This window comes from Athene noctua, chromosome 3 (genome assembly GCF_965140245.1).
Source record: "Athene noctua chromosome 3, bAthNoc1.hap1.1, whole genome shotgun sequence".
In the NCBI taxonomy this organism is placed as follows: Eukaryota; Metazoa; Chordata; class Aves; order Strigiformes; family Strigidae; genus Athene; species Athene noctua.
In genome coordinates, this window is record NC_134039.1 from 5,199,580 (window position 1) to 5,225,342 (window position 25,763).

Below are 25,763 nucleotides of genomic sequence, written 5' to 3' on the forward strand. Positions count from 1 at the left end.
CAGTTTTTGTAAGAGAAACAGCTTGTCCACTCAGAATTGCCTTGCACGTTATTTTAGTTGGTTTTCCATCTGTTGGAAATTGATTTCAAACTGAAATTCAGGGTATTAAGTGATATTATAAAATAGAGACTTTACTGTTTTTTTTAGAAGCAAAAAATCATCTTTGTCATCTCGCTGTTATTTGAACTAGGTAATGGTTATAGGAAGCTGCCTTTGTAAGCGGACATTTATAAAGGGAGGGGGGTTTCACAGACATTTTATGGTACATAAAAGAAGCCTAAAAAGTCCCATTTCAAGTTCTGGAGAAGAGTTTACAGTTGTGTCCCACTCCTTTGTTTTGCCCTGGTTACCTAAACTGGTTCCTCTTCAGTTTGCTGAAGTATTGTCCTCTAGGCTTTTCCTCCAAGTTTCCATTTTCTGCTCAGCTTTTTTTCCCTTTTCCCACATGTCCAAATCTACTATTGCTGCAATTAGCATTCTGATATTTTTCTGTCTCGTGGTCTGTTTTCTTTTTTTTTTTTTTTTGTTAGATGAGGTTTGCACATTCCTCTCTGTTGACCTGTATCCCAGAACTGAGAGGTAAAAAGATGGGACACGGAGCACCTGGATTCAAGGATTAGTGTGTCCTTTTGAATGCCTTTAGACCAATGTATACCCTTGCTTGTACCGTGTGTGCAGTAATGAACAGTGATACTGAGAGGCTGAGGCTAGTGGCATCTTTTACATTTTGCTAGATTCGTAATGATAATGTGAGCTGCTTTATCTAAAGCAATTGGATATACTTTTTTTGTCTGCTGCAAAGGCTTACCTGTAGCTGACCGTATCAAAGTTCGCAGGACTTTGCCTTTAAATTAAAAACATATGCAAAGTTTTCATTCAGAAACTTATAAAAAAAAAAAAAAATCTTTTGTAAAAACTCTCAGGTTTCTGTTGTGCCGGGTTGATAATGATGATCCACTGTTCAGGATTTTTATAGTATAATTGGAGACTGTTAGGGAAGAGCTCCCACTCCAGTATAATTTACACTTAAATTTTATTAGCTAGAGAGTTACCTACGTTGTTATCTTCTGATCTCTTATAAAATATAAAACTGCTTTTATCATGTGTCTTGGTAAGCTGTTTGTGTATGTCTTCTAAGACAGCTGAGGATTTTTTTTTTTACCTTTAAAATTTGTAAAACTTAGGAAAACCTAAGTACAGTTTTACGGTTGACTTCAATTGATTAAAGGTCATGCTGAAGCTGAAAGGCTGTGTGAATGGAAAGAGACAAAGTTAAAACTCCTGCTTTTGATGTCAGTTGTCTTGTGAAACCTCTGTGTAGGTCTGAGTTTAGTCTCCGTCTGAGTTTAATGTGTCTGTACAATTTTGAATGTCCTTAAGTTGATTATTCTCAAAAATACACGAACTTCGTGTGGAATTATTTTTCAGTGCAATTAGATTAAGAGGTATATAACCTTACATTAGTATGACTAGTTGCTAGTGTGACAAGTTTTGCTAGAAATAGATTTCTGAAACAGAATCAATTTTTGAATGCTGCTTCATATTGTGTGTGTGTGTTTTCTGGTTTTATTTCTTGCATTAGTATCTGAAGTCCATATATCTCCTGAGGTTCTTCTGGAGCGCTCTGTGCCTTCTTCCTGCCTGGTTCCTTCTGACTCATTCAGTTTATCGAGTGATAATGTGGCAACAGCTATTCAAACAGCCAACAACGTTATAAAGCCAGCTGGTCTCGAAGAACAGGTAAAACCACAATTTTTGTGTTTCGGTTTGGGAACTTGATGTATTAAGTATCTTAGCACTGTATCTGTTCTGTGCAAATTTAGATTGAATTGTCTTGTAAGAGCAAAATGTCCTTGGATTTCTGTGATACAGACTTTGAAGGAAAATCATTTTTAAATTATGTTTAAATCCTATAACTGGGAGACACCATACTACTTCGGTCTGGACTGCAAAAGGTAATTGTATTAAAGAGTTATTAAAAGTTAAAAGCACGCTGATAGCGCTAGGCATGAAAGTAGGAAGCGACAGCAGGAATATTCTCTAAAAAAATTGTTACTGTTAAAGCTATAAAGACTACAGCTATAATTAGGTTTTTCTCAAGTGGTTTTAGGATTAGAGAATTAAACTTTAATCTTTACTTAATTAGAATTAATTTTGGTTTTATTTTTTATTTTATTATATTTTATTCTATTTTTTCCTCCCATTACTTTTAAAGTTGATTTTTTTTTTTTAATATTTTTTTTTGGTGATCTGGCAGAGTCCCAGTTGTGCAGTCATGTTCTCTCCTTGTGACTGCAATACTGCTGAGAACTGAGCTTCTTTTTGGAGGGTGAAAGTGTTCAGTTTTTAACTAAACGATTAGGTGAGCAAGGAAGGGAAAATAATTTCTTCCTGGAGTTCAGAAGAGGAATGCTAGATTGCTGTGGAGGAGAATTCAATAGATTTACCCTCCCAAGTGAATTTTTATTGAGATTGATGGCAATGATGCCTATTTGAACAAGTTTATTGATTGTAAAGTTCCTTGCTTCATTATGCGTAATGGTATATACTTGAATTAGAAAGTGCTTGTCTCTCTGAAGCAGTCAATATTTTGGAGTGGTTTGTGACCCTCCTGTTTTCAGCACTTACTTGGTTAATTAGTCTTCAGGTAGTGTCACCAACTCCTAGGGCTCCTCATGGTGAAGGTTGAATTTCGTGCTTAAGTCAAATTTCCATAATCTGACCTTTTAAAAGCATTTCTCTAGAGCTATTTAAACAAATTGTACAAAATACTTGTTTTGACTAAACTGACTCTTACTGGTTTTTCTTTTAGCAACATCTGTATGTTCACACTTGCAGAAAGACTGTGGCTAATACAGCTCCAGTAGTTCAGTCTTAGTAATGAATTAGTAACTGGTTTGTATTTGTTCCCAGGCTAATGTTCTGGGGAAAGCCTATAAAAAGTGAAGAAGAAATGTGCCCAGATGCAAATGATACAAAAGAAAATTCTTAGAAATCCAAAAGTTGTGTGTTTTGTTTTTTTTTTTCTTGAGAGGGGAGAGTGTTTTCTTTTTTGACTGATGCCAGCCAGGGTCATTTTCTGTGTTGAAAACTCTTCATCTGCCTCTTTGACAATGTTTTGATACATAAATTTTTATTCCTGGCAGGATGATCAAAATATACTTTTCTTCAGCCACAACACATCCTACCCTTTTTGATTTTGGCTAACAGTGAAATGTGAATAGCCTCTATCCTTCCTTGTTTGACCCAGGCCAGCAGTTTTAGCTTGTGTATTCTCTGGAAAGAAAACTTTGGATATTCCAAAATACTAAGGCTTAGGTGTATTTTTTAAAACTACAAAGTCATTTGGTTAGGTAATCTTACTAAAAGTAAGAAATACACTATATTACTTCTGAGTAACTATGTGGGCAAATTCTAGTTGTAGGCCGTGTTTCAGTTTTTCTCATCTTGTTCTGGTCAGCTACTGACAGACACATGGTTCCATAAATTCTCTGTTTAATGCAGGAAATACAAACTAAAGAGTACAATATTAGCAAGTGTGACTAAATGCTTGCTTGTTGTTGAGAGGAGGTCCTTTAACATTATTTTGAAATGGAGATGAGACTTTGTACTTTTGGATGAAACTAAAGGAAAATGGTGGGCATAAAACCATCATAAAATATTCTTACACTTGTTCAAAGAGGATATTAGGAGAACTGTATTGTTGTATAACTCTATCTCCAGAACCTCTTGAGGATTCATGTTAAATAAACCTCAACGTTTCAGCTTCCAACATCACAATTTTTGGCAGTGCCAGACTCTAATCTTGAGAATTAGCACATCGAGCTTCTCTTTGCTTCTTTCAGAAGGGGAATTCAAAGCACAAATTGCAGTTTTCTCTGTAGCTGTTTTGCCTACTGGACCTTTTGTATCCATGTACAGTCAAGATCTCAGCTATTTTTGTTTCCTTTTTTCATTGAATCCTTTGAGAGATACTTATTTATTGAAAAATAATGTATTATTTAAGTGTCTGTTTGGAATAAAAGGTATTAAGGGAATGGATTAAATCAGGTCAGTCAAACCTCTTTTAATAAACACATTGAGATGTTTCTTTCACCACCCCTCCCCAAATCTCAAGTGCTCTTGGCTCTCAAATTGTTGTTGAAAAAGTGGCAGCTGAAATTAATTTACCAGCTTCTTCCTTTGAAGTTCATTTGCTGTGATATAAACAAATTTTTGACTTTTTTTTTTAGAAGGGAAAAAAAGAAAAGAGCTTTGGCTTTTGTTAATTAGACCACAAAATATTTTAAACCTCACTTAATTTATTTTTGTGCTTTTCTGAAAATATGGGCTTATTATCAGTGTTTCATCTCTTTCGGGTTGTGGATTCTAGAAGCCTCCATCTCAGTTTTTGTACTTCTACAGTTCACTGAAATAACATTAACTAAATGTTGTAGACATGTCCCAATTACTCTTATTCTGTTGGTCTAGCCTCAAGATGAGATATTTATTTTAACGCAAAAGATTTGTATTCCCTTTCCATGGCTACTGTTTGCAGTCTGCATTGGGTGAAAACATTGAGTGCCCAATCCAAGGAGAGTTTATTTCCCTGTAAGCCTGATGCTTTGAGACAGATGATTCAGTTTTACATCTGTCTCTTCTCACCTCTTTTGAGTATTTTGACTTCATTGGAAATGGAAATATCTGTTCCATCCTCCTTCTTAAAGCCATCTCCTTAAGTATTCTTGAAAAGCAGCTGAGATCAAAAGGATTGATGTAAATCCATCTAGAATTACTAGCTACTGTTTCATTGTTGAGCTTTATTTTCAGCCAGCACATCCTACGTATGAGAGTTTGCGTGGCCAGTTTCAGAGAAGTGTGGTTTCAAAAATGTAACCTTGGTTTTTGCAGTTCTTAAATTCTGTCTTGTCATCTGGAAATGAAATTCTACTTGACTAGAATGTTAAATTTCCTTTACCGTTTTTTCTTTTGTGTGATTTAGATTCAAGCAGATATTCCAGTTGCCTCTTTGAATGTAGTCGAAGACAAGACTTTGGTTACATCACCCATTGCTTTGGTTGATGCTGAGACACAGAGAACAAATGAACCAAAGAGCTACCTTCAACAAGCTGTTGCAAACCTAGAAATCAAGCTTTGCACTGCTGAAGAAGAAAAACTAAAAATTAAAAAGGTATGAATAGGGTTTTTTTAATGGAAGTGTTTGGTGTTTACATAGGATTTCAATATAGTGGGAACTGGTAGTGATTTGCAGGGCATTTTTTGTAGCCTAATTCCAGATAAATAGACCAAGTTTAGCCAAAATACTTTCTTGTTTTTTGTTTTTTGTTCAACATGTCTGGTGTCTATTTTAGGCAGATTTTTTCTAAAGTTTCAGGGAAAAAAAATATTTTTTTCCTGGAGTGGAAAACAAACAAACAAAGAAAAGACAAGTTTTGTTAGCATGGAGCCATGTGTTTAGATGGTGTAGTGATTGCCCCATGTTTTGGGAGTGAGTGCGTGGTCACACAAGTCGAAAGTGTCTTTGGCTATCTGTATGAACATAATATACATCACTTTTGGGGTTTTCTTTTCGGTTTGTTGTTTTTTATTTTTTTCTTCCTGGCAGCTCTGGTAACTAAATACTTCATATTCCTTCTGACCTGAATATGAAACAGGGCTCTGCCTGTAGTTATGTGTCTGAGTTAGCAAAAGGTCACTGAGGCATGGGAGAATAAGTTAAATTTCTGCTATTCTTAATACTGTTCCTTGATAGCTATCAAGGTGTGCTCGGGAAAGAGGAAATGGCTTGTTGGAAATGAAAACGAGGATGGGTATCTAGAGCCAAAGATTAAGAGATCAGTTTCTATCTCTACAATTGAATCAAAACCTTTGAATCTCGAGAACTGTTTTTATTATTTCATCCAAAAGCAGGACTGAACTAAGCAGACCTGCTCTTTCTGTCCTCCTTCTGACCCTCTCAGTTGTGCCTTTGTTTGAATAGCTGCACAGTGATCTGGCAGGTCATTTGTTTCTATACTGGCTTCCTGCATGGCTGCAGAAATAGTTGTTCTTGAGCAACTGAAAGGGTGCCAACAGCTTATGTATAGTAGAAATTAGTTTGGTAGGAGCAACAGCTGCATTAAAAAAAAAAAATTATAAGTATTTGCTGCACAAAGAGCTAAAGATTTTTAAGTTTATTCTCATTAGTGTCATTCTCCTTCCTCTTTATTGGTTCGTATTGGGCAGGCTTCTAGACTGTCTCTCTGCAAGATCACACAATATTTTAAAATTTTATTAATTTTGGAGATGTTGTGCTGTATTAATGAGATTTCTGCCTTTTTAGTGAAGCCTTTTGCTATAAGTACATTTAATAAGTTGCTTTTCAAATGCAGAAAGGCAAAACAAGTTGTTAAAAATATGGAAATAATTAAAATAGAATAGTTCCAGTTGGAAGGGGCCTACAAGAATCACCTGGTCCAAGTGCCTGAGCACTTTTAGGGCTCACCAAAAGTTGAGGTTAAGGGCGTTGTCCAAATGCCTCTTGAACATTGATAGGCTTGGGGCATCAACCACCTCCCTAGGAAGCCTGGTCCTGTGTTTGGAGACACTAAAGAGATGCTTCCTAATGTCCAGTCTGAACCTCCCCTGGTGCAATTTTGAATGATTCCCATGTGTCCTGGCACTGGATCCCAGGGAGAGGATCTCAGCACCCCCATGTCCACTTCCCCTCCCCAGGAAGCTGTAGAGAGCGATGAGGTTGCCCCTCAGCCTCCTCCAACCTAGAGAAGGCCGGGCACCTTAGCTGCTTCTCATAGGACACACCTTTCAGGACATGCCTTTGATTTTAAATACCTTGTACTTCTTGAAAATGTTGTCTCAATTTACAGACTGCAATCAGAGTTTTCTTCGACAGCCCTTTTATCTCTCTGTATATTATGGTAGCAGATGTCGTGATCTTAAGAAATAAAATCAGTTGGAATGATTAACTGAATCCGTATTTTCACAATTTGCAAACGTTTGTAACCTCGTGTATTTTGTTTTGTAAACTTCATAGGAATTAGAATATTTACTGGAAAAACATAGTATTCTAGAAATGGATTTCTTGAAGGAAAAAAAGGAAAAAGTAATTTCACATCAAGATCATTACAAGACACTCCAGGTATTTTCTTTCTTGTAGTATCTTATTTTTTTTCAGGAGGGTTTTGTGTAGAATATATTTATGTCCAACAAATACTTTAAGTATCTACAGGTCTGCTCCTTTGAATTGAAAGAATTTCTAAGGTCTTTAGCATGACTTTTGACATTAGCAGCAATATAGATTTAATAAGCCACTTGTGTAATTATATTATTTTAGCTCAGATCACTCATCCTTATTATGATCTATTCCATAGTACAGATGCAAAACCACTTTGCACAGTAGGTGTGTGTTTAACAGTATGACTTAGCATGTTCTAATATGGCTATAGCCTATTATTTGTAAAGTATTAGCTGCTTTGAATATGAAATAGTTTGTGTTGCATACTAAAAAAAAAAAAATCTGTAAACTGTAATTAGATGCTAGACAATGGAATTAAAATCGCTTCCGTTGCAAAAATCAATATTGTTCATTAAATACATGTGTGAAGTTTCACATACAAGACAAATTTTTCATTGAAGTTTTCAGTCTTCTTCCAGTGTTATTAGCGGAACAAACTAAATATTACAGACTTACAACATTTCACAATTTTCTTGTTGGTAATTCATCTTAATTTTTTTTTTTCTGCTGTGGATGGTTTTTAAGTAGCTACTACATTGTTTCCCATTTGTACTTAAGGGTTGCTGTAATAATTAGTATTGAATTCCTGGCTGCGGTACTTCCTAGAACTTATGGTAATATCTAATTTTAATTTTTTCTTACGTGTGTAACTTCCTACTCATTGAAAGAAATGTTTGCTTAGCTATGACATAAAAATAAGTTTTGCTTACAAATGTTCTGATTTTATGGAGTATGGTACTGGCTGAAGTTAATGTTCATCATAAACTCTTGACAATAGAATTAGTGGATTTTTTTTTAATACTTTCACGATACTCTTCAAGCAGAAGTATTTAAGTAGTGGAAGTGTTACTGAGGTTCACAAGTACCAGTCTGTCTGTGTGTCATACCTCTTTGAGTCAGGTACTCAAGAGTGGCGATGAAAGGGTCATAACCTTTAACTTACTTTGTACAAAAACTCTTGTATTTCCTCTTGTCCTCTGGATATAGCCAGAATCAAATCAGAGAAGAAAAGTGAGTCATGCTTCTAAGATCTGACAGTTAAAATTACTTTCATGAAACTTGAATATTGGATGCCTTCTGTTAGTACAGCTTTTAATGCCAATTCCTTTTGTCTTTCTCTTTTGGCTCCTACAACATCAGGGTCAACACCTGTGGCCACACACTGAGTAAATCTGGCAGCTACACAGTACAGATGTCTGTCTCGCTAGCATTTCTTTTTCCAGTAGAAACAGCTGGTTATTAGTGCTGTTGACTTGAAAAAGCTTAAAAGCAGACTATAATGGTGACTCTGACATAGCTTTGGGAACTCCTCAGGATAAGACTTCCAACTGAACTGGTGCTGGCATCCTAAGCTGTAGGTGTGCGTAGACTTAATTCCTCGTAAATGAAATTTCTATGTTAATATTTGAGTATAATATGTAAAACAAATGCCTCATGAGATGGTTCTAACAGCTTTTTACATGAGCATGCATTATTTCATGCACCTTTATAGTTCCTAATTAACTGAATTCTGGCATGTGTGACATAGGGAAGCTGGTTTGGAGTCAGTCTGATCTTTAACAAGGTGATATTTAGATTAAACTTTTTTTTTTTGGTAGAGTCATCGTGCTTAGTTCTGAGACAAGATTTCATTAGTCTTTGTCAATTAAGCCAGCAATTTATTTTCTTTTCATCTTTTCCTATTTATGTCTACCTCAGTCAGGGTGACGGTTATGTTACCACAGTTTTGTTGTCACAAAATTCTTTCAGTAAAATACGCTTTCAGGTTTTTTTTAAATATATATAAAAAATATTTTGAAAGGCAAGGTAGGAACATAAAGCCTGTTATAGATGTTTTCTCTGAGTTGGGTTAACATGCTGAAGTGACGTGTTCTAGATTACTCGCAAACTTTCTTCATTGTAGTAGTGAAAGAAGCTTTATACTTAATTTGATAGGACTGAAAATGGAAGAATTGAAGGGGAGCAATAATCACTGTTCGTACTCAGGGTGTGGGGGCAGAATTCCAAGTCTTTGTTATAGTGTTAGCATTTAACCAATGCATGACGATGGAGTGTTACCAGATTTATGCTTGTGCAAAAGAGAAAAGTAAAAAGTTCTGTGTTTCATCTAAATAAAATTAACTTTAAAAAAATCAAGATTGAACAGAGCACATAGTATTTTTACATTCTTAATGTTGTTTCCATATGCTGCTACAAGAACCAGGGACAGTAAAGGGGCAGCAGTAGGTTCATAAATAGAATAAACAAATTGCTGTTAACTACTATTATAGACTTGTTTGCATGTTTGATGCAAAGGTCTCTTTGAGATCTTGAATTCATACAAGCTGGTAAAATCAGAGTTAGGACTCCCACATTTCCGCTTCGGTGTTTGTAGTATTTAAGAGGCAGAATAATATAGAGTAATTCTAACTTCTTTACATACAAAATGTAGCTGGGTTAAAATTGCTGTGAAAAGTATAATTTTAGTTTTCTTGACTTGTATGTAGTGTTGCAACTGGAAAGTTGCATAAATGCAATGTTAGCCTCATTCCTTGTTTATTTAGACAGGAAGGAAATGGGTGCAAAGGTATGTCTGATTTTTTTTCTTCTTTGTCAGTATGTCAGTCTTATTTTTTTCCCATTTTTTGATCACACAGTCGTATATATTCATCTCAACTTGTAACACCTGAGCTCCTCTCTAAATGTGAGGTGTTGCGTGTTTTCAAGACATTTAGTGCCAGTAGGTAATACATGTTTTTGACTATAATGTAGAATTGGTGCTCATTTTAATCCTATAAATCTAAAATTTTGTTTCAGCCTCATTGCAATATCTTGCAGAAATGAATAAATGCTGCATTTTAAAACTACCAAACCCCAATTTGTAATATAATGAAAACCCATGAATAGCAAAATGATGACTCCTATTTAGTAGGTGATGTTCTCTAATTTGCAAATTAGAGAGGGAAGATTTAATTGGAGAAGGGAAGATAGTGCCTGGGTTCTAGCACTCTTAATTGTTTAGACAGATGGTTTAGCTGATAAGACTTCTGATGTTTGGTCTATCTACAGACAACTGGTTTTGATGATTCACTAAGAACTGGATCATACTTTTCCTTCCCTATTTCTTTGATTTACCACACAGTCACATTTGAAGCAGTACTGCATCACTGCTGGAAAATTCTAGTTGCGGTTATACACATTTTTTCCCATCATCAACCCTTTCTGGAAGCTAAGCAGGCTGTTTTTTTGAAGAACAATATAGTTGATGTGGTGTGATCTTTCTTTTTGAAATAGACTCTTCTTTTTTTTTCTTTTGGCAACTGACATCTCTTCTTCTTACTTAACAAATGTATAGTTGTTTTGAAAGCACCAAAAATGTTTTCTTTTAGAATCCTTTGTTTTTGTTCCACCTTTTTTTTTTTTTTTTTTAGGGAAAGTCTTTTAAGTTTTTATTGAAAAAGTGACTTTAATATGCTTATTTTATTTAACGATATTCCTGTTGTTGCAAAAGTCGTGATTAAAAATGAATTAACAGTACTATGATTTCATTTTGAATGATATTTTTGTGTGTGGAAAAGCAGGTCAGATAGACTCCCTGTTCAAATGATGTTTTAGAAAGGTAAAAGAGGAAGCTTATATTGAAGAAAACATTGCCAGATTAGTATGTCATGATCCAAAGAAACTTCAGTAGATCATGCAGTAACACCTAGCTTGGATTAAATGACATGGTAACCTAAGTACTAGGTATTAGATTTATTTCTGTAACTGTTGATGTTTGGGGAGTTTTTCCTTTGAGTATCTGTGCAAATGTCATATTTAAATTATAAAGCTTCAGGTTATGAGGAAAAGACTTTGTGTAGTTAAGATAGGAGAAGATAAAGCTGAGATTTTGAGCTAGTTTCTTATCTCCTAATTTTAAGGGATGAGTTTATTTTTCTTCTGATTAATATTGTCTGTTAATTTGGGGTTTTTTAGATATGTTGGACTCATATATTGCCCACAATGTGTATTTGGTCATGTCTGTCTCCTTTGGAGGCGATGCTTTAAAACTTTAAAATACTTTGTAAGGTATATAAGAATTAAAACTGTGTGTTAATATACAATTTTGCCTTTAAGTAGAATTTTACAAACAATGGTTTTGATGTACTTAGTACTGAACATAATATGAATCTCAAAAATGGCACCTAATGCATGTAAAATTTGTTTGTATTCATAAAGTGTTGAAAAGGGGATGTTGAATAATGTAGCTTAATGTGATGATGCCTGATTTTATGTGTATGGATCCTTTTGATTTTTCTTTTCCTTTTAGTATTTAAAAGGATGTGTCTGAACTGTTGCCCCACCTTCATGTAGTTTTTTTGCTTTCAGAATTGAATTAAGCCTCATAATATTTCATAACATATCTTAAGAAATTTGATTTTGGGATTCAAACAATGTCATAGTAATCTCAATATTAATGAAATAAATGGCTGTATAAGTAAATACTAGCTCTAGGAGTTACACGCTAAGCTTCCTATAATGAAAAAAATCTCTTGGAAGGAGAGTTGGCATTGCCTTTTTGCGATAACAAGAAAGAAGATAACTAATTTTGTCCTGATGATGGCAAAATTCAGTTTTGCAGTGATGACAGAAGGTGTTCCAAAGTCAGGATGTTGGTTGCTGAGAAGGGTAAAGCAGCTTTGGACAGCTGTGCTTTTGAGGGATGAAAGTTCAGTGATGTTCCAAGAAAGGGAGGAGGACAGCAGTTAAAAATGAATAGAAGATGCTAATAGGGATTGAGGAGTGGGAAGTTAATTGTAGATATCACCCCTGCTCACTACTCCCCAACTGATCTCGTCCAAGGAAGGGCTAGGTACTTCTTCCAAAGGACCTTGTCCTGTAAGGGTGATGCCATGTGGTGACATGTACACAGGATGGCTGGTGTGCTTAGGGCACAGATGACTCTTAGTTACAGGTAACTCTTCTGGTTTGACCCTTTCCTAAAGCATTTCTTCCTTCTCAGTTCCTTGCATCATTGGATTTTTGCCCCCTCTTCCTCCTCTGTTTTTATTGCTTCTTCTATTTCCCCACTTGTTGCTGACCTTGCTGACCTGATGCATAAACTCAGCCCTTCTGTGCTTTCCATCTGCCTTCACCTCTTCCTTTCTTATCCAGTGTTGACAACTGGGGAGTATAATTTTGTCTCTAGTATAGATGCTTCCCAGCACTTGAGAGAAAAACAAACTTGCGGTCTCTAACTTCCCCGGCCTCTGTTTTGTTGCTGATACAGGAACGCTGCCTGTTTCTAGTCAGTGCTAGACCTACAGTATGTGGTCCATCAGCTGTCTGTATTGTGAGGAGTCTTGGTGGCTGAAACCTGAGGACACGAGGGAAATCTGAAATGCACATCTTCCTTGAATAGTAAACCCGTTCATGTTGATGATAGGAAGGGATAGAAAGGTGTCAAAGTTTGTGTATTTGGAATGAACACGTGATCCGGAGAGAAAGCTTCCTGTTCTGGAAGACCCCTGTATTATGCTTTTAATGTACATAAGCAATCTTGGCCTTGTATGAACATTCATTTCCTAAAGTAATTGCGAGAAGCAGTCTTGAAGTTGGATGTCTAGCTAAACAATCTCTTGGAAGCACTTACAGTTGAAGTGACAGGGTGTAATGGTCATGTTTCCTAATGCTAGTTGGCCATATGATGAATATTTTGTATCCTGTATTGGAAGATAGAACTTTCTCTGGAGGAACTATTCCCTGTTTGTGAATCCTCTAGTAAATATAGTTTACCCCCATGCAAACAGATATGTCTTTATCCTGTTTTGATAAAGAGACCAATTCTTCTATTTGTGTGGGTAGCTCTTGGGGAAGAAAATAGTGATGGAAGATAACATCCAAGAATTTGTCTGTGGCCATTATACTGAACCTAAACTAAAGTACAGCGTAAGTAATCATGCTCGCTCTTCAAACTTCAGTTAACCTTTGACATTAATTTTGATCATTTTGACTACAAAGATTTTCTCTGTTCTAAACAAACTGATGAAGCAGGGGCTGACAGATTTACTTCTGCTTGCAAGCTAAGTATACCTTGATGTGTTTTACTACAACAAATATGTGAACTTGGTGATTGAAGAGAAGAAATTATGCTTTTCCGAGAGATTTTCTCCCCAACATGTCTATATAAACTTAAGAGAAAAGTTACTGTTTTCCTTTACTGAAAAGTGATAGTGTAGAAGAATGCTTATAGGGAAAAAAAAAACCCATAGCTGTAGCCTGTTTTGTGCTACAGTTTCAATTAGATTTTAAAAAATTTCACCTTAACTTCAGATCAGGGAAGGAGGGTTGAAAATATGGACTCAGCTATAGGTTGTGAAACATTTTCTCGAGCTGGCTATGGAGATTTAGGGGTGACTGACATGTCTGGATTGTCTAAACAGCAAAAATGCCATACAGTTTTGCTGTCTTTCCTATTTCTGTTTCTGAACTATTGAAGTAGGTTAAATATAACTGCTTCTATGCTTGCACACTAGCTATGTGCTAATGACCAGTTCAGTTTTGCCACACATGGACACTAGAAATAACATAGGGAATTTTAATACAATCTACCTGGGACTTTAAATGGGAATTAATTAGCAAATTCACACAAGAACCCTCATAAATGTCTCAAATCTTTAAATGTCTTATTTCTTAATGGAAACTGCAGACTTACAGTTGATTCAGAGTCTTTGGCCTGGAGTAAATGATATCTGGTGTCTTGCTGTGACTGACTGCTGCTTTTGATTGCAATGTTAGCTGTAAAGCAGACATGTCAGCTCAGTGCTACTTCGTTTAATTCATAAATATCAGTCAAAAGGTGAGTCACATAAAGCATCTGATGGTATTTGACAGTTGTCCCAATGGTATATTTTTCCTATGATGCTTTATAGTGAGCTTTTTGTTTCCCTTATATATCAGTTCTTAGTTTGAAAAATACTGCTCTAAAATTAATTGTGACAAAGTAGAAAAAAAAAAAAAATCTGAAACATATTCACTCACAGAATCATGGCAGTTGGAAGGGACCTCTTGAGTTATGGTTGCCACAACATCCTTGCCTCAAAATTGGAGAGATACAGATTTGATGTATGGACTATCAGATTCATAAGGAATTGGCTGGATGACCGTATCCAAAGAGTTACAGTTCAATGCGCAGATGGAAACCAGTAACAAGTGATTACCCCTCAAGGGTCCACACTAGGACCAATACCATTTATTATCTTCATTAATTGCAGAGTGGAATTGAGTACACCCTCAGCAAGTTTGAGGTTGACACCAGACTGAGTCATGTAGTCGGTACACTGGTTGGACTAGTTGTCCACCATTGTCCACAGATTATTTTCTGTAAAACTGCTTTCCTGTCATTTGATCTTCAGTGTGTACTGGTGCATGGAGTTATTCCTGCTCAGGTGCAGCACTTAGCATTTCAATTTGTTAAACTGTAAGGACCCACTGAATGGCAGGGTGATCGGGTGTATCACCAGTTCCTCTCAGCAAACTTGCTGAAGGTGCATTCTGCCCCAAAATCCAGGTCATTAAAGAAGAGGTTAGTATTGGCCCCAGTATCGACCCATGGGGTACACCACTTGTCACTAGGTGGATTTTTGCCACTGTTTGTAACCTCTGGATGAAGGCATTCAGCCAATTTGAAGTTCACCTCACTGTCCACTTATCTAACCCATACTTTGGGAGCTTGTCTATAATGTTATGGAGACAGTGTCAAAAACCTTGCTAAAATAGAGATAAACAACATCCACCACTCCTATCACAGAAGGCTGTTAAGTTGGTTAATCATGATTTTCCCTTTATAAATCCATGGTGACTAAACCTTGTCTTTCATGTGTCTGGAAATGGGTGCTCCATCACCTTCCTGGAGACTGAGGTGAGGCTGATGGGCCTGTAAATTCCCCAGATCTTCTTTCCTGCCCTTCTTGAGGACAGGCATGACATTTGCTTTCTTCCAGTCCTTGGGAACCTTCTCTGATCACCATGATAATTGAGATAATCAAAGATAATTGAGAGGAGCTTCACAATGATATCAGCCAGTTCCCTCAGCGCTTGTGGCTGAATCCTGTTAAGGCACAACGGACTTCAAGTCCACTTTGTTTTAATATTCCCTAACCTGATTGCCCTTCTTGCTCTAGACTTTCCCTTGAGTCTCAGGGGGCTGAGATTCCTGTAGACCAGTCTTACCAGTAAAAAATGGGACAAAGAAGGCATTTTTGTCTCCAGGGCCTCTGCCTGAATCAGCACCAGGTTCACGCTGTTAACACTCTTGTGAAGTTCTTTCTTGTGGCCTTTCATGTGCTTAGCCAGATTCAGAACCAAGTGGGCTTTGATTTTCTTAACAACATCCCTAAATGCTTGGAAAAACAGCTCTGTGTTCCTTCTGGGTCACCTGCTCCTGATTCCAACTCCTGTACACTTCGTTTTTATGCCAGAGTGTAGTGAGGAGCTTCTTGCTCATCCATGCAGGTGTCCTGCTGCTTTTGCTTGATTTCTTGCTTGTCACAATGGACCATTCCTGAGCATGGAGCTCATAATCCTTGAATAGCAACCGGCTGTCTTGGAGCCCTTTTTCTAGGGTTATATCCCATGGGATTCTTCCAAGCAGACCCTGAAAGAGACCAAAGTCTTCTCTCCTGAAGTCCAGCGTGGTGGTCCTGCTTTTTGCCCTGCTCCTTCCCTTCCCCTGAAGGTCACTGCAGCCAAGGCAGGCTGCCACTGGTCTTCAAAAAGTCCTTCCATCTTTTTAAGTATCGGGCCTGAAACTGTTCCTCAGACATTGCTCCTCAGTGTTAGGAATTTGTTATCAATGTGCACCAGGAATCTCCTGCATTGCTGTGTCGCCACTCCAGTGAATACTGGGCTGGATAACGTCCCTCATGAGGACCCAGGGCCTGTGAATGTGAGGTGGCTTCTTGTTGTCTGAAGAAGGCCTCATCCACATCATCTTCCTGTAGACCATCTGGTCTAGACTAGGCAGATGCTGGTCTGCCTGCTGATCTTGACCGGAAAGTTCTTTACTGATTGCCTACCCCAAAACAGAGCTCCACGTGTTCCAGCTGCTCTCACATAAAAGACTCTGTCGTCGTCTTCCTGGGCTTTCCTTCCAGAAGAGTGCATTTATGATTCTGGAAAAGGTGTTCTGCAGGAGATTGGAAACAGGTCTTGGAGGTAGGTGCTTTTTGTGGCTTGAGTACTAGAAAATGTATGTTTTCTTACAAAACTAATATATGACTTACATCCTGTTAAATACCATCTTCTAAGAAAATATTTAGGTTGGGTTTAGGTGCAGACATAGAGGAGACAGAATGCTAATAACGAAAAATAGGTGTGAAAAAAAAAGTTATCTACTGTACCAGCAGCTAAATTTATAAATGAGATTCCAGGAAATTTCACAGGTCACAGCAGGGTTTAAAATTATGGAACACTGAAAATGGGGGGGGATGTGGTGTTTCAGAAAAGGCACTTTCACAGATAGCAATGCATCTTTTTGCTGAACTGTTAAAGGTATTTATGGATATGGCAACAATCCCTTGCCCACCTCTTTTTCAAGTTTGTGCCAGATACCTCACGTTTATTTCTTCACCTTTTAAATTTTTTTTTTAATGTTACGCTATGTACTCTTCTTTCAGACACTCATTTTTATTCAAAGTCTCTATTTAATTAATAATTTCAGAACTGTTTATCTTTTGGCCTGTTTTTTTTTTTTTTTTTTTCTCCCCCCCCAGTCTTGATGTCGTCTTTCCTCTAAATTATTTTTCCACAGTATGAGGAAAAAAAACCCCCTTTTTTTATTTCTGTTAGGAAAAGATTCTGCTCCCTTGACTTTATGTTTTCCTCTTAAATTCTGTTTTCATGAATTATGTTATCGTGTTGTTTCAGAATGATTAATTAGAAGAGTGGGTATAAGACTAAGCATGCTAATTTTGTTTTAAAAATATGCTCTGTTCAAATATACCTCTATTACACTATTGTCCTGTTACTTTGAATGCCTAACTTGCCTGGTTCTGTAGTATTCAGTCTTATGGTGTGCCTAGTATTTATTCTTTTACAGTTATGTGCCTCCCTTGGCTCTCTGTTTTTAAAGATATGCAAGAAATTGTACTTAAGACAACTTTCGGTTTTGTAGCATGCCAGTATATGGAAGTAAAAATTTTTTTTTGGAACCAAGATTCCTGTCCTGACTGCTTTCTAACTGGCCTGACCTGTTTTGTGCCAGTGTATCCTAGGTTTATTTAAATGCATTTGACTAATTTACGTTCAGTGTGTCACAAGTCCTCTACGGCTACTGCACATCTCCACTTGTCCATCCACAGGGAGTGTGTTCAGGATTATTCATCTTTTTTCTTTTTCCTATTTAATATGGATATTCTAATTGATATGGTTGTGAAATGTCCAGATATATTTAACACTGATAAATTGGAGTTCTTTACCACCAAGCTTGTCTCATGAAGATTTTCACCAGAATTCTATTTTTTCAGAAATAGGGTCTTGTTGGATTGTTGGGGAGTAATGGAAATGCACAAAACGTTCTCAAAATTCATAAAACCATGTAGAGTATAACTTGGATAATGGTACTGTTAAGGCAACACTTCTAGGTCAGTTATCTGTAACTTGGCATGCACTTTCTTAAAAAAATGTGGGGAACAGTGCCAAAGCAACTCTATGTCTCTGGATCCACTTGAGTCCTGTTTGTGCTCGGTGTGAGGCATCTGAGACAGTGTGATTATTGTGAGTACTAGACCATTGCTCGCTTTTGAAATACTAAATTTTAGCCAGCATTAGTCAAAATCAGTCAGTACTTTTATAAACGTTTTTGTATTTCATGTTTATATACTTGGGAGAAATAAGTTGTATAGCATCTCATAGCAAATATTAGGATGATATTTTGGGAACAATTCTGAAGAATTGTCCCTTCACTGCCCTTTAACTGCTAAATCATCCTGTTTGATTCATAGTTCGTTAATAAACTGCAAATGACTGCAGAATACAGCTTACTACATTGGTGAAAATTTTATTGCTTAATTAACCTATTACTTAAACACCTTTAAATTTACTTCTTCAATCGGCATTAAATTTTATTTATATATAGTACACACTTGGCGTTGGAACAGTTTGATCAGTTGAAATGTATAATTTGTCAAGTGTTAAACAACTTATATAAATGTATTCTAATCTAATTCATACACTGGAGGTTAATAATAGCTAAGAAAAACTCTGACTTTAGACAAAGCTAAATTTACTTGTGCATTCTCTGTTAACTTAGAAACTTCCTTATTAATTATGCTTTTAAGCTTTAGGCTCTTTTTACTTGAGTAAGCTGCCAAAATTTTAATATAGTAGGAAAATGCATAGCATCTTAATTTCAACAAATAACTAGTGTTGTAAACTACTGCAGAGGTGTGTAACAGTTCATTTCTATATAGCTCCTGATACTGGGAAAGCAGTTACAGTGGTAAAGTATTAGTTACTGTGGTGATTACAATAGAATACAAGTATAGCAACATTATATCATCAAGGTTTTAAAAAGACCATCTGGTTATGAGAAACGAAAGGATAAAATAATGTTTGGGAGATGGAGTAGATAAGGAAAGGTAAAAGCCAGTTCTAATTATATATCAACACAACTAGATTGCTGTTCCTTTTTTTTTTTTTTTTTCCCTTCAAATAAAAATATGTGTTTATAAGGTCAAAGCAGTTTTCTAGTGTATATTCTTATTTTTGATTCTGCTTACAGATAGCCATAGTGGCACTAATTGCTTTTAGTTACTTCACTGTTCCTGTTCTTAAAATAAAATTTTGCTGCTGAAACTTGTATAATTTTTTTCATTAAAGGCTTAAAAGGTCCAGAACAGCATGTGACACTTAAAATAATCATGTACTTAAAGTACTGAGAACTCTTCTTTACTTTTCTTGGCTGAAGTTTTATCATTTAAAGAAAACTGACACTAATGAAAAGTAGAACATCTGTTCTTAAACCTGAAGGATGTTGAGATAAACCAGACTTTCCTAGTCCTATGTAATTCCTTAAAAATAAACCTATTGCTTTAAATGTATTGCTAGAGAGACAATATTTTGGGTTTTGGATATGCATTACAAATTTAAGCATCCTCAAGCAAATCATTGTTTAGGATGATCAGTGTTAATTTCCAGAAATAAAACACTTAAAATATGAACCTGCAAGTCTGATGAACGCTTAAAAAATAATCCAAGATACTATGATAAAGGACTGAGAGCAGTTTTCAATTTCTTCACGTATTATAATATTTTTCGATATATTAAGAATAGTATTACCTAGTAATTCTGCACTTAATGTGGTTCTTTTTCATGTAGGGAGCACAATCCAAGTTCCTGTGTTAGGTTTTCAAAGGACTGAGGGTATTGTCTGGGGTTTGAGATAAGTATTTATTGTGTCATTGAAAAGCAAACTTCCATTCATCGCTAGGTAGAGAGTTGGAAATAAGGCTACGTAACTTCAGGGAAGCTAAGAAGGAAAACCATAGTTTGATCTTATATTTTTTATTATTTCTTGCTTATTCTGGACCTCCTCTATATTCAAACTGTGTAACTGGAAAAATAATTTTTATTATTGAAGATCCTTCTTGTTAGTGATAAAGAAGAAAAGGAGGTAGCCATTTCCATCTTTGTGAACTAAACCATAATTTCAGGCAGCGTTTCAGTTTGTTGCCTGCTTTTGGGGCATTGCTTTATGAAATATTTTTTGTTTAAAAAACCAAAACACACCCCAAAAAAAAACCCCAAAACCAGAAACAACTCTTTGTACTATTTAATAACTACTGTTTAAAACTACTAAGAAGGTATTCTTATTATTACAGTTCTACAATAGTGTAATTTTTGCAATTACTTTAAGTAAGAAGACACTTGATGCTTGTTTCCTTTAAGGAATATTTAACCTCATGCTTTTTATTTTTGTGTAGCAGTTGCAATTTTCATTGACATTTTTGATGTCTCGAACAGAAGAAAATCTGTATTAGATTATGATGAAACTAGCTGCTAGGGAGATTTTACTCTCCTTCCTTCCTTCTTGAGTCTTCCAGTGTTTATTGAGTATTATTTTTTAGTATTTATTACCACTTCCATTGGATCTGCTGCATTTGGGAACTTCCCCTTGTAAGTAGAAACAAATATAGTTTTGTTCATTAGAGGAGAACAACTCCTGGGCTTCATATGGAGGGTGATCGTATCTCTGCCACCTGGGAATTTCATTACCTGCACAGAATCTCTTGATGACCAGCCAGAAAGAAGCTGTATTCAGCTGGGGTGATGAGAAGTTGCTTCAGTGAATGGGACTTGGACCCTTTGCTTGTAAAGATTCATTTTATCCATGTGTCATTTTGCCACATTCAGTGTTATTGTTTTAAACTAGATTAAGCAGGTTTTAGATATGTTGTTGTTGTTTACTAAAAACTAATGGTGACAGTGTTAATGGAGGAAAATTATTTAGGGCTTTATGGTATTCAGCCAAAAATGCAGTAGACGTCTCATGTGCAGGGAGAAAGAGAATATTGTTGCTATCCTGTAACAAAAACTACAGTAATCTGAAGATATCTCATATATCTCATAATATTTCCATGAGATAGTTGCCACATGGAGGAGGGTCTAGTTGCACTTGTCCCCCTTCTTACATCAAGGTTGTCTGTCTTTACTTGCACATTCTTTTGAGAACTGGGTATTTATTAAATAAAAATAGCAGCTCTTTGAGACATGTTGCAATTCCTGTGACAGTATTTCATAAACTTTCAACACATTCCTATTCTGTCACCACCAATTAAATTATCTTATGTACCAATCACTGCTATGATGAATGGCAATCAATCTTCCATTGCACAATAGAAACCCAAAAGTATTATTTTTTTTTTTTAAGGAAGAGACAATTTTTAATTCGTTTTTTGATATTTTGTATTTTTAATCTCTGCTGCACTAAGGTTAGGTTTTAGACTGTGGCCTCCAGTCTAAATAAATAAATAAATGCTTAATAAATCTGCATGTATCCAGTTGAGGAAGGCTATATTCCTGCAGGATTTGCTTTCACTTTTTGAAAAGACTTTTAGCCAAGAGCCTTACTGTAAGCAATGTTTGTGCCCCTCTGAAGAGGGGAGCTGCTCAGAACAAGAACGTGTCTTAATCATGATTTTTCTCATCTGGATTAGCCAATTTGTGGGAGGTCTGACGTAGTGTAAAATACCAAGAAGTTTCAAACAAGGTTAAAATACAGCTAAAACTTTCCGTCAAATTCAGTCTTAATGCTACAGCCTTTTAAAATCTATTTACATTTTAATTTGTCTTATACAACAAAGAAAACATGAGCTTGTTTCTGCATCCCTGCCAGCTGGCTTGTCGAAAGGAACTAAGGGACTCTAGTTAAGGGGTGGTGTATGTATGGTCTTAGTTTGTAGAGTTTAGAGGAAGTTATATTTGGGTCCAAATTATAATCCCTTTACATGTCCCTCTCACTTTTTCGGCAACCGGAGGGTTCTTGCTGTTAGTGTTTTGTCCTACTCTTGATATTTTGGGGGGTGAAAAGTGTGATCTCTGTTCTTTCTCTTTTTTTGCTGTGGGGTTTTTGGGTGGCATTTTGGTTTTTGGTTGGTGGGGTTGTTTGTTTTGTTTTGTTTTTTAGTTGCAGCATATTGAATAGATTAAAGAAAGGAGCTGTGAAGAGAGTTACTGTTGTCCAAAGAAAAAATGTCAAAGATGAAAACCGTGGTTTTATCATTGTTAGAGGGAAGGAGAGAGTGAGGTGGGGAAGAGTGTATTCTGGAAAGAATATAATGGCAAAGTGGAAAAAGATCTAGACAGTGAATGAGTGTTAGACACAGTAATGGAAAAGTCAGTCACTGCCTCAAAGGTATGCATGTGCACGTCTCCGATAGGAGTGCAGTTCTCCAACTGGGGCTATGGGAGAAGGGAAGACTCTTAAGAAGACAAAAAATTATCCATGTTAATTCCATTCATGTCACTTTATCTCTGTTCCTTGTTTGGGTAGGAGAGAAGTTGCTAGGCAGGTGTGTAGGGTTTTTTTTTTTTTTATCCCCAGTTTTTTCCTGTTGAAGACTTTCTGTAGTGGGAATGTTCTTTTCATATCCACGTACAGCTTCAACCAAAGTAAGTAAGTTTCAGCTGAAGGGTAGATTTGACTTAAATATTTTTTTTATAATGTTGTCCTCAACTTCATGTTTCATTCTTCAGTTAATAATCTGGTCTTCTGCTCTAAAAATCTTTACTCCTGTTACAAAAGAAATAGTATTATTTCTCAAAGAATCTTTCTCACAGTTGTTTGTTTTTTTTTTTTAATGTTGATATCATCGAAGTAAGTGAACTGGGTAAAATAAATAAAATAGCCACATCACTGTCAAGAATCTTGAGTTTTATTCCTCTTAGAGTACCTTTTGAAAAACACAGGTCTATTTTTGTTGTTTTCACTACGGATTTAAATTTTTGAATATTTAGCTGTATGAATCTATTTGCCTTTTGTGGTCAATTTCTACAGTAGTAACATTTTAAAAAAATGGATTAGATGACATAGCTTAATGATCTGTACTTTTAAAAATCTAACAGGTCTATGTGTTTTTCAATTTGCAATTAAATTAAAAACAAACAACAAGAATAACAAAACAATTAAAACCCAACATTGTAATAGCTTTTAGTTACCTCTAAGTAAGTCAGTATCAGTCAATGACTTTTCAGAATGTTACATCTGATGTGTTCTGGCTTAAAAAAGATTATTGATTTTTTTTTGTGATTTAAGACAATTCCTTGGTTGGACGAAGAGAATAGATTAAATATATTATCCTTTTAATAGATTAATCAGATTTTCCAAACACCCCACTCCCAGAAATGTAACTTTTCTCTGGAGTAAGTAGTTTTGCTTTTAGTTCAATGATATTGGTGTTTCACAGTAAATAAAATAGAGAAATAAACAAATGCAGGTTCTAGTTTTCACTTGGGAATTCTCTTTAGATGCCTAGGTCTGTATCTAGGCTCCAAAATATGGGGGGGGTGGTTTGTGGAGGTTTTCTTGGTGGGGTTATTTTTGGTTTGTTTGGTTGTTACAAATATTGTACAACTGGAACTTCACGGATGACAAGCAACTAAAGGTTGTCATCATCTTTGCTCATCAAGCCAAAGTTCTTAAACATGAACTTAGGAACTAAATACTGTCATGTCTTATCCATCTTATGTGTTGCTTGCGAAGTTGGAAAGCAAGACTATCCTTCTTCTCTCACGTACAAGTTTAACATGTATTTATGTTTGAGAAGTCTGAATTTAGTCATCTCAGAGGTGGGAGCTGGTAAAAGAAATAACCAAACCCAGACTCCCACTCATCAAGCGACACAAAAGTTGAATCGATTTTCAGGGGCCCATGCCAAACGTGCATATGCAAAACATGCAATCTGGGAAGGAAGCGGGAGAAGCTAGAGCTCCATGTGCAGAGGCCGAACTATGGCATTTTTGAAATAACTGCGATGAGTTGGAGTACTTGGTGTGGCTCGATCTCTAGTATGGATGATGAATATCAGCTAATTAAAAAGGCAGGGAAGAAGAAGAGGTGAGGTTGTCATTTATAAACATGAGCAGCTTCAGAGCACAGAGTTCAGGAGAGCAGACTGGTTTAGTTAGGTGGTGAAAGAACTGGCTGTCACTATGAGAGAGTTCTGTATCAACTCAGAAACTGAGGAAAGTCTGAGATTAACGGAAAAAGACAGGAAGGGTGACGTATGGATCCAAACTTGCCAGCCTTATGGTCCTTGGGAAAATCGTGGCACGTGTGCTCTTGGCAGCCATTTCTGGACACATGAAGGTGGTAATTGGGAATAGCCAACATGGATTTACCAAAAGATAAATTATGCCTGACCGACCTCATTGTCTTCTGTGATGAAACACCTGGACTGTGGATGAGAGGAATGCAGTGGACACTGGATATCTTGACATCAACCTGGAGAAGAGAAGGCTTAGGGGGAACCTAATAACAGATGTCCAACACAGAATCACAGAATCATCTCGGTTGGAAAAGACCTTGAAGATCATCTAGTCCAATCATTAATCTCACACTGACCGCTCTCACCTACAAGGTTGCCATGAAAATGGAGTCAGGCAGGCTCTGCAGATATGCATAGCAGGAGGACAAGTGGACATAGGGATAAATTGAAACGTGGGAAGTTTTAAGTTAGTATAAGAAAAAAAAAATATTTTTGTGATGAAGATAAGCTTTGGGACGTTTTAGCCATTGAGGTTGTGAAATCTCCATCCTTGGGGGTTTTCGAGGTCTGACTGGGCAAGAATCTGAACAATCTGGTCTGAATTCAGTGTTGATCTTGTTTTCAGCAGGGGGTTCAACTAGATGACCTCCAGAGGTTCCTTCCAACCTGAATGATTGTGTGATGTTATGATTTAATACTTCGGTCATAAACTGAGAAAAATAAATAGCCCACTCCCAGTCACTAAAGTCATAACTCAAATCCAGGGGATACTCCCCAGACTGAATTATTTGGAATATTTTACTCCAATCTGGCCTGCCTCTTTGCCAGCAAAAAGACATTAGCAATTAAGGGCAGGGCCATGAATGCCTGAACGAAAATTCTGATTAATGCAGTATTTGAAATGTTAAACTAATCAGAGTATCAGTTACTGTAAACTTAAATCGCTGTTGTATGGAGTATAACATTTTTGGGTTTTTTAAATATATCTGCCTTGTTAGAATGGGAACTCATACCATGTGACATATCTATGGTCTGTGTGAGGTTTTACAGTAAGCAAAATGTAGTCATTCAGAATGTGGAACTGCATGATTAGTTCCCGAAGATACACAAGAAGAAGTGAGAAGGACTTCTTATAAAATCTTTGTAGCTGTGATTTGGGTACCTTTTTCTGGACTGTGGGGAACGCTTCCTTCTAGTTGGAATTTTTCTGAAGTTAGGCAACAAACCCTTTCCTTCAGAAACCATAGTAGTACTATAGTATCTTAAAATAAGGGAGAAATTAGTTCTCCTGCTTTCTTGATTTACTTTTTTGTTCTCTCTTGCTAAGGCGTGATTTATGTCTCTTTGGTTTGTTGGGGCTTTTTTTTTTTCCCCCTGCTTACTTAGATGAGTTAGGAATTTGTCAGGTGTGTAAAACAAATAACCAACAACTTAATATTTGTTGGAAGAACAATAGAGCAGCTCACACATCATCCATCAAGTTCCTGGAACGTGTAGAGGACTGCTTCCTCATACAAATGTTAGATGTGCCAATGCTGGACTTGCTACTCACAAACCAAGAAAACTTGCTTTGTAATATCTGTTAGCGATAGCCTTAGCTGCAGTGATCACAATATTGTGGAGTCTGGGATCCTGCTGAGCACACTGAAGGTTAATACTAAGACAAGATTTTCAGGTTTTAGAGCTCTCTCAGAGCTCAGTTGGGAGGGTTTCTATGAGAACCTTCCATGGAGAATAAAGGAGCTAGCAAGTGCTGGGAGATATTCAAGAACGCTCTCCTGGATGCACAAAACCAGTTTATCCAC

At 36.4% G+C, this 25,763-nt stretch overlaps 1 protein-coding gene across 7 annotated transcripts in view; it reads left to right on the forward strand.

The window, feature by feature from the left end:
* Window positions 1-25,763, forward strand: part of CCDC91 (coiled-coil domain containing 91) — a 150,511-nt gene that overhangs the window by 35,578 nt on the left and 89,170 nt on the right. For 6 of the 7 annotated variants that reach the window (XM_074901206.1, XM_074901211.1, XM_074901204.1 and 3 more), the window contains 3 exons: window positions 1,583-1,740; window positions 4,982-5,170; window positions 7,034-7,138. In XM_074901206.1, the coding sequence (XP_074757307.1) occupies window positions 1,583-1,740; window positions 4,982-5,170; window positions 7,034-7,138 (452 nt within the window). The remainder of the gene's footprint in view (window positions 1-1,582; window positions 1,741-4,981; window positions 5,171-7,033; window positions 7,139-25,763) is intronic. The other variant, XM_074901210.1, reaches the window with a different exon arrangement.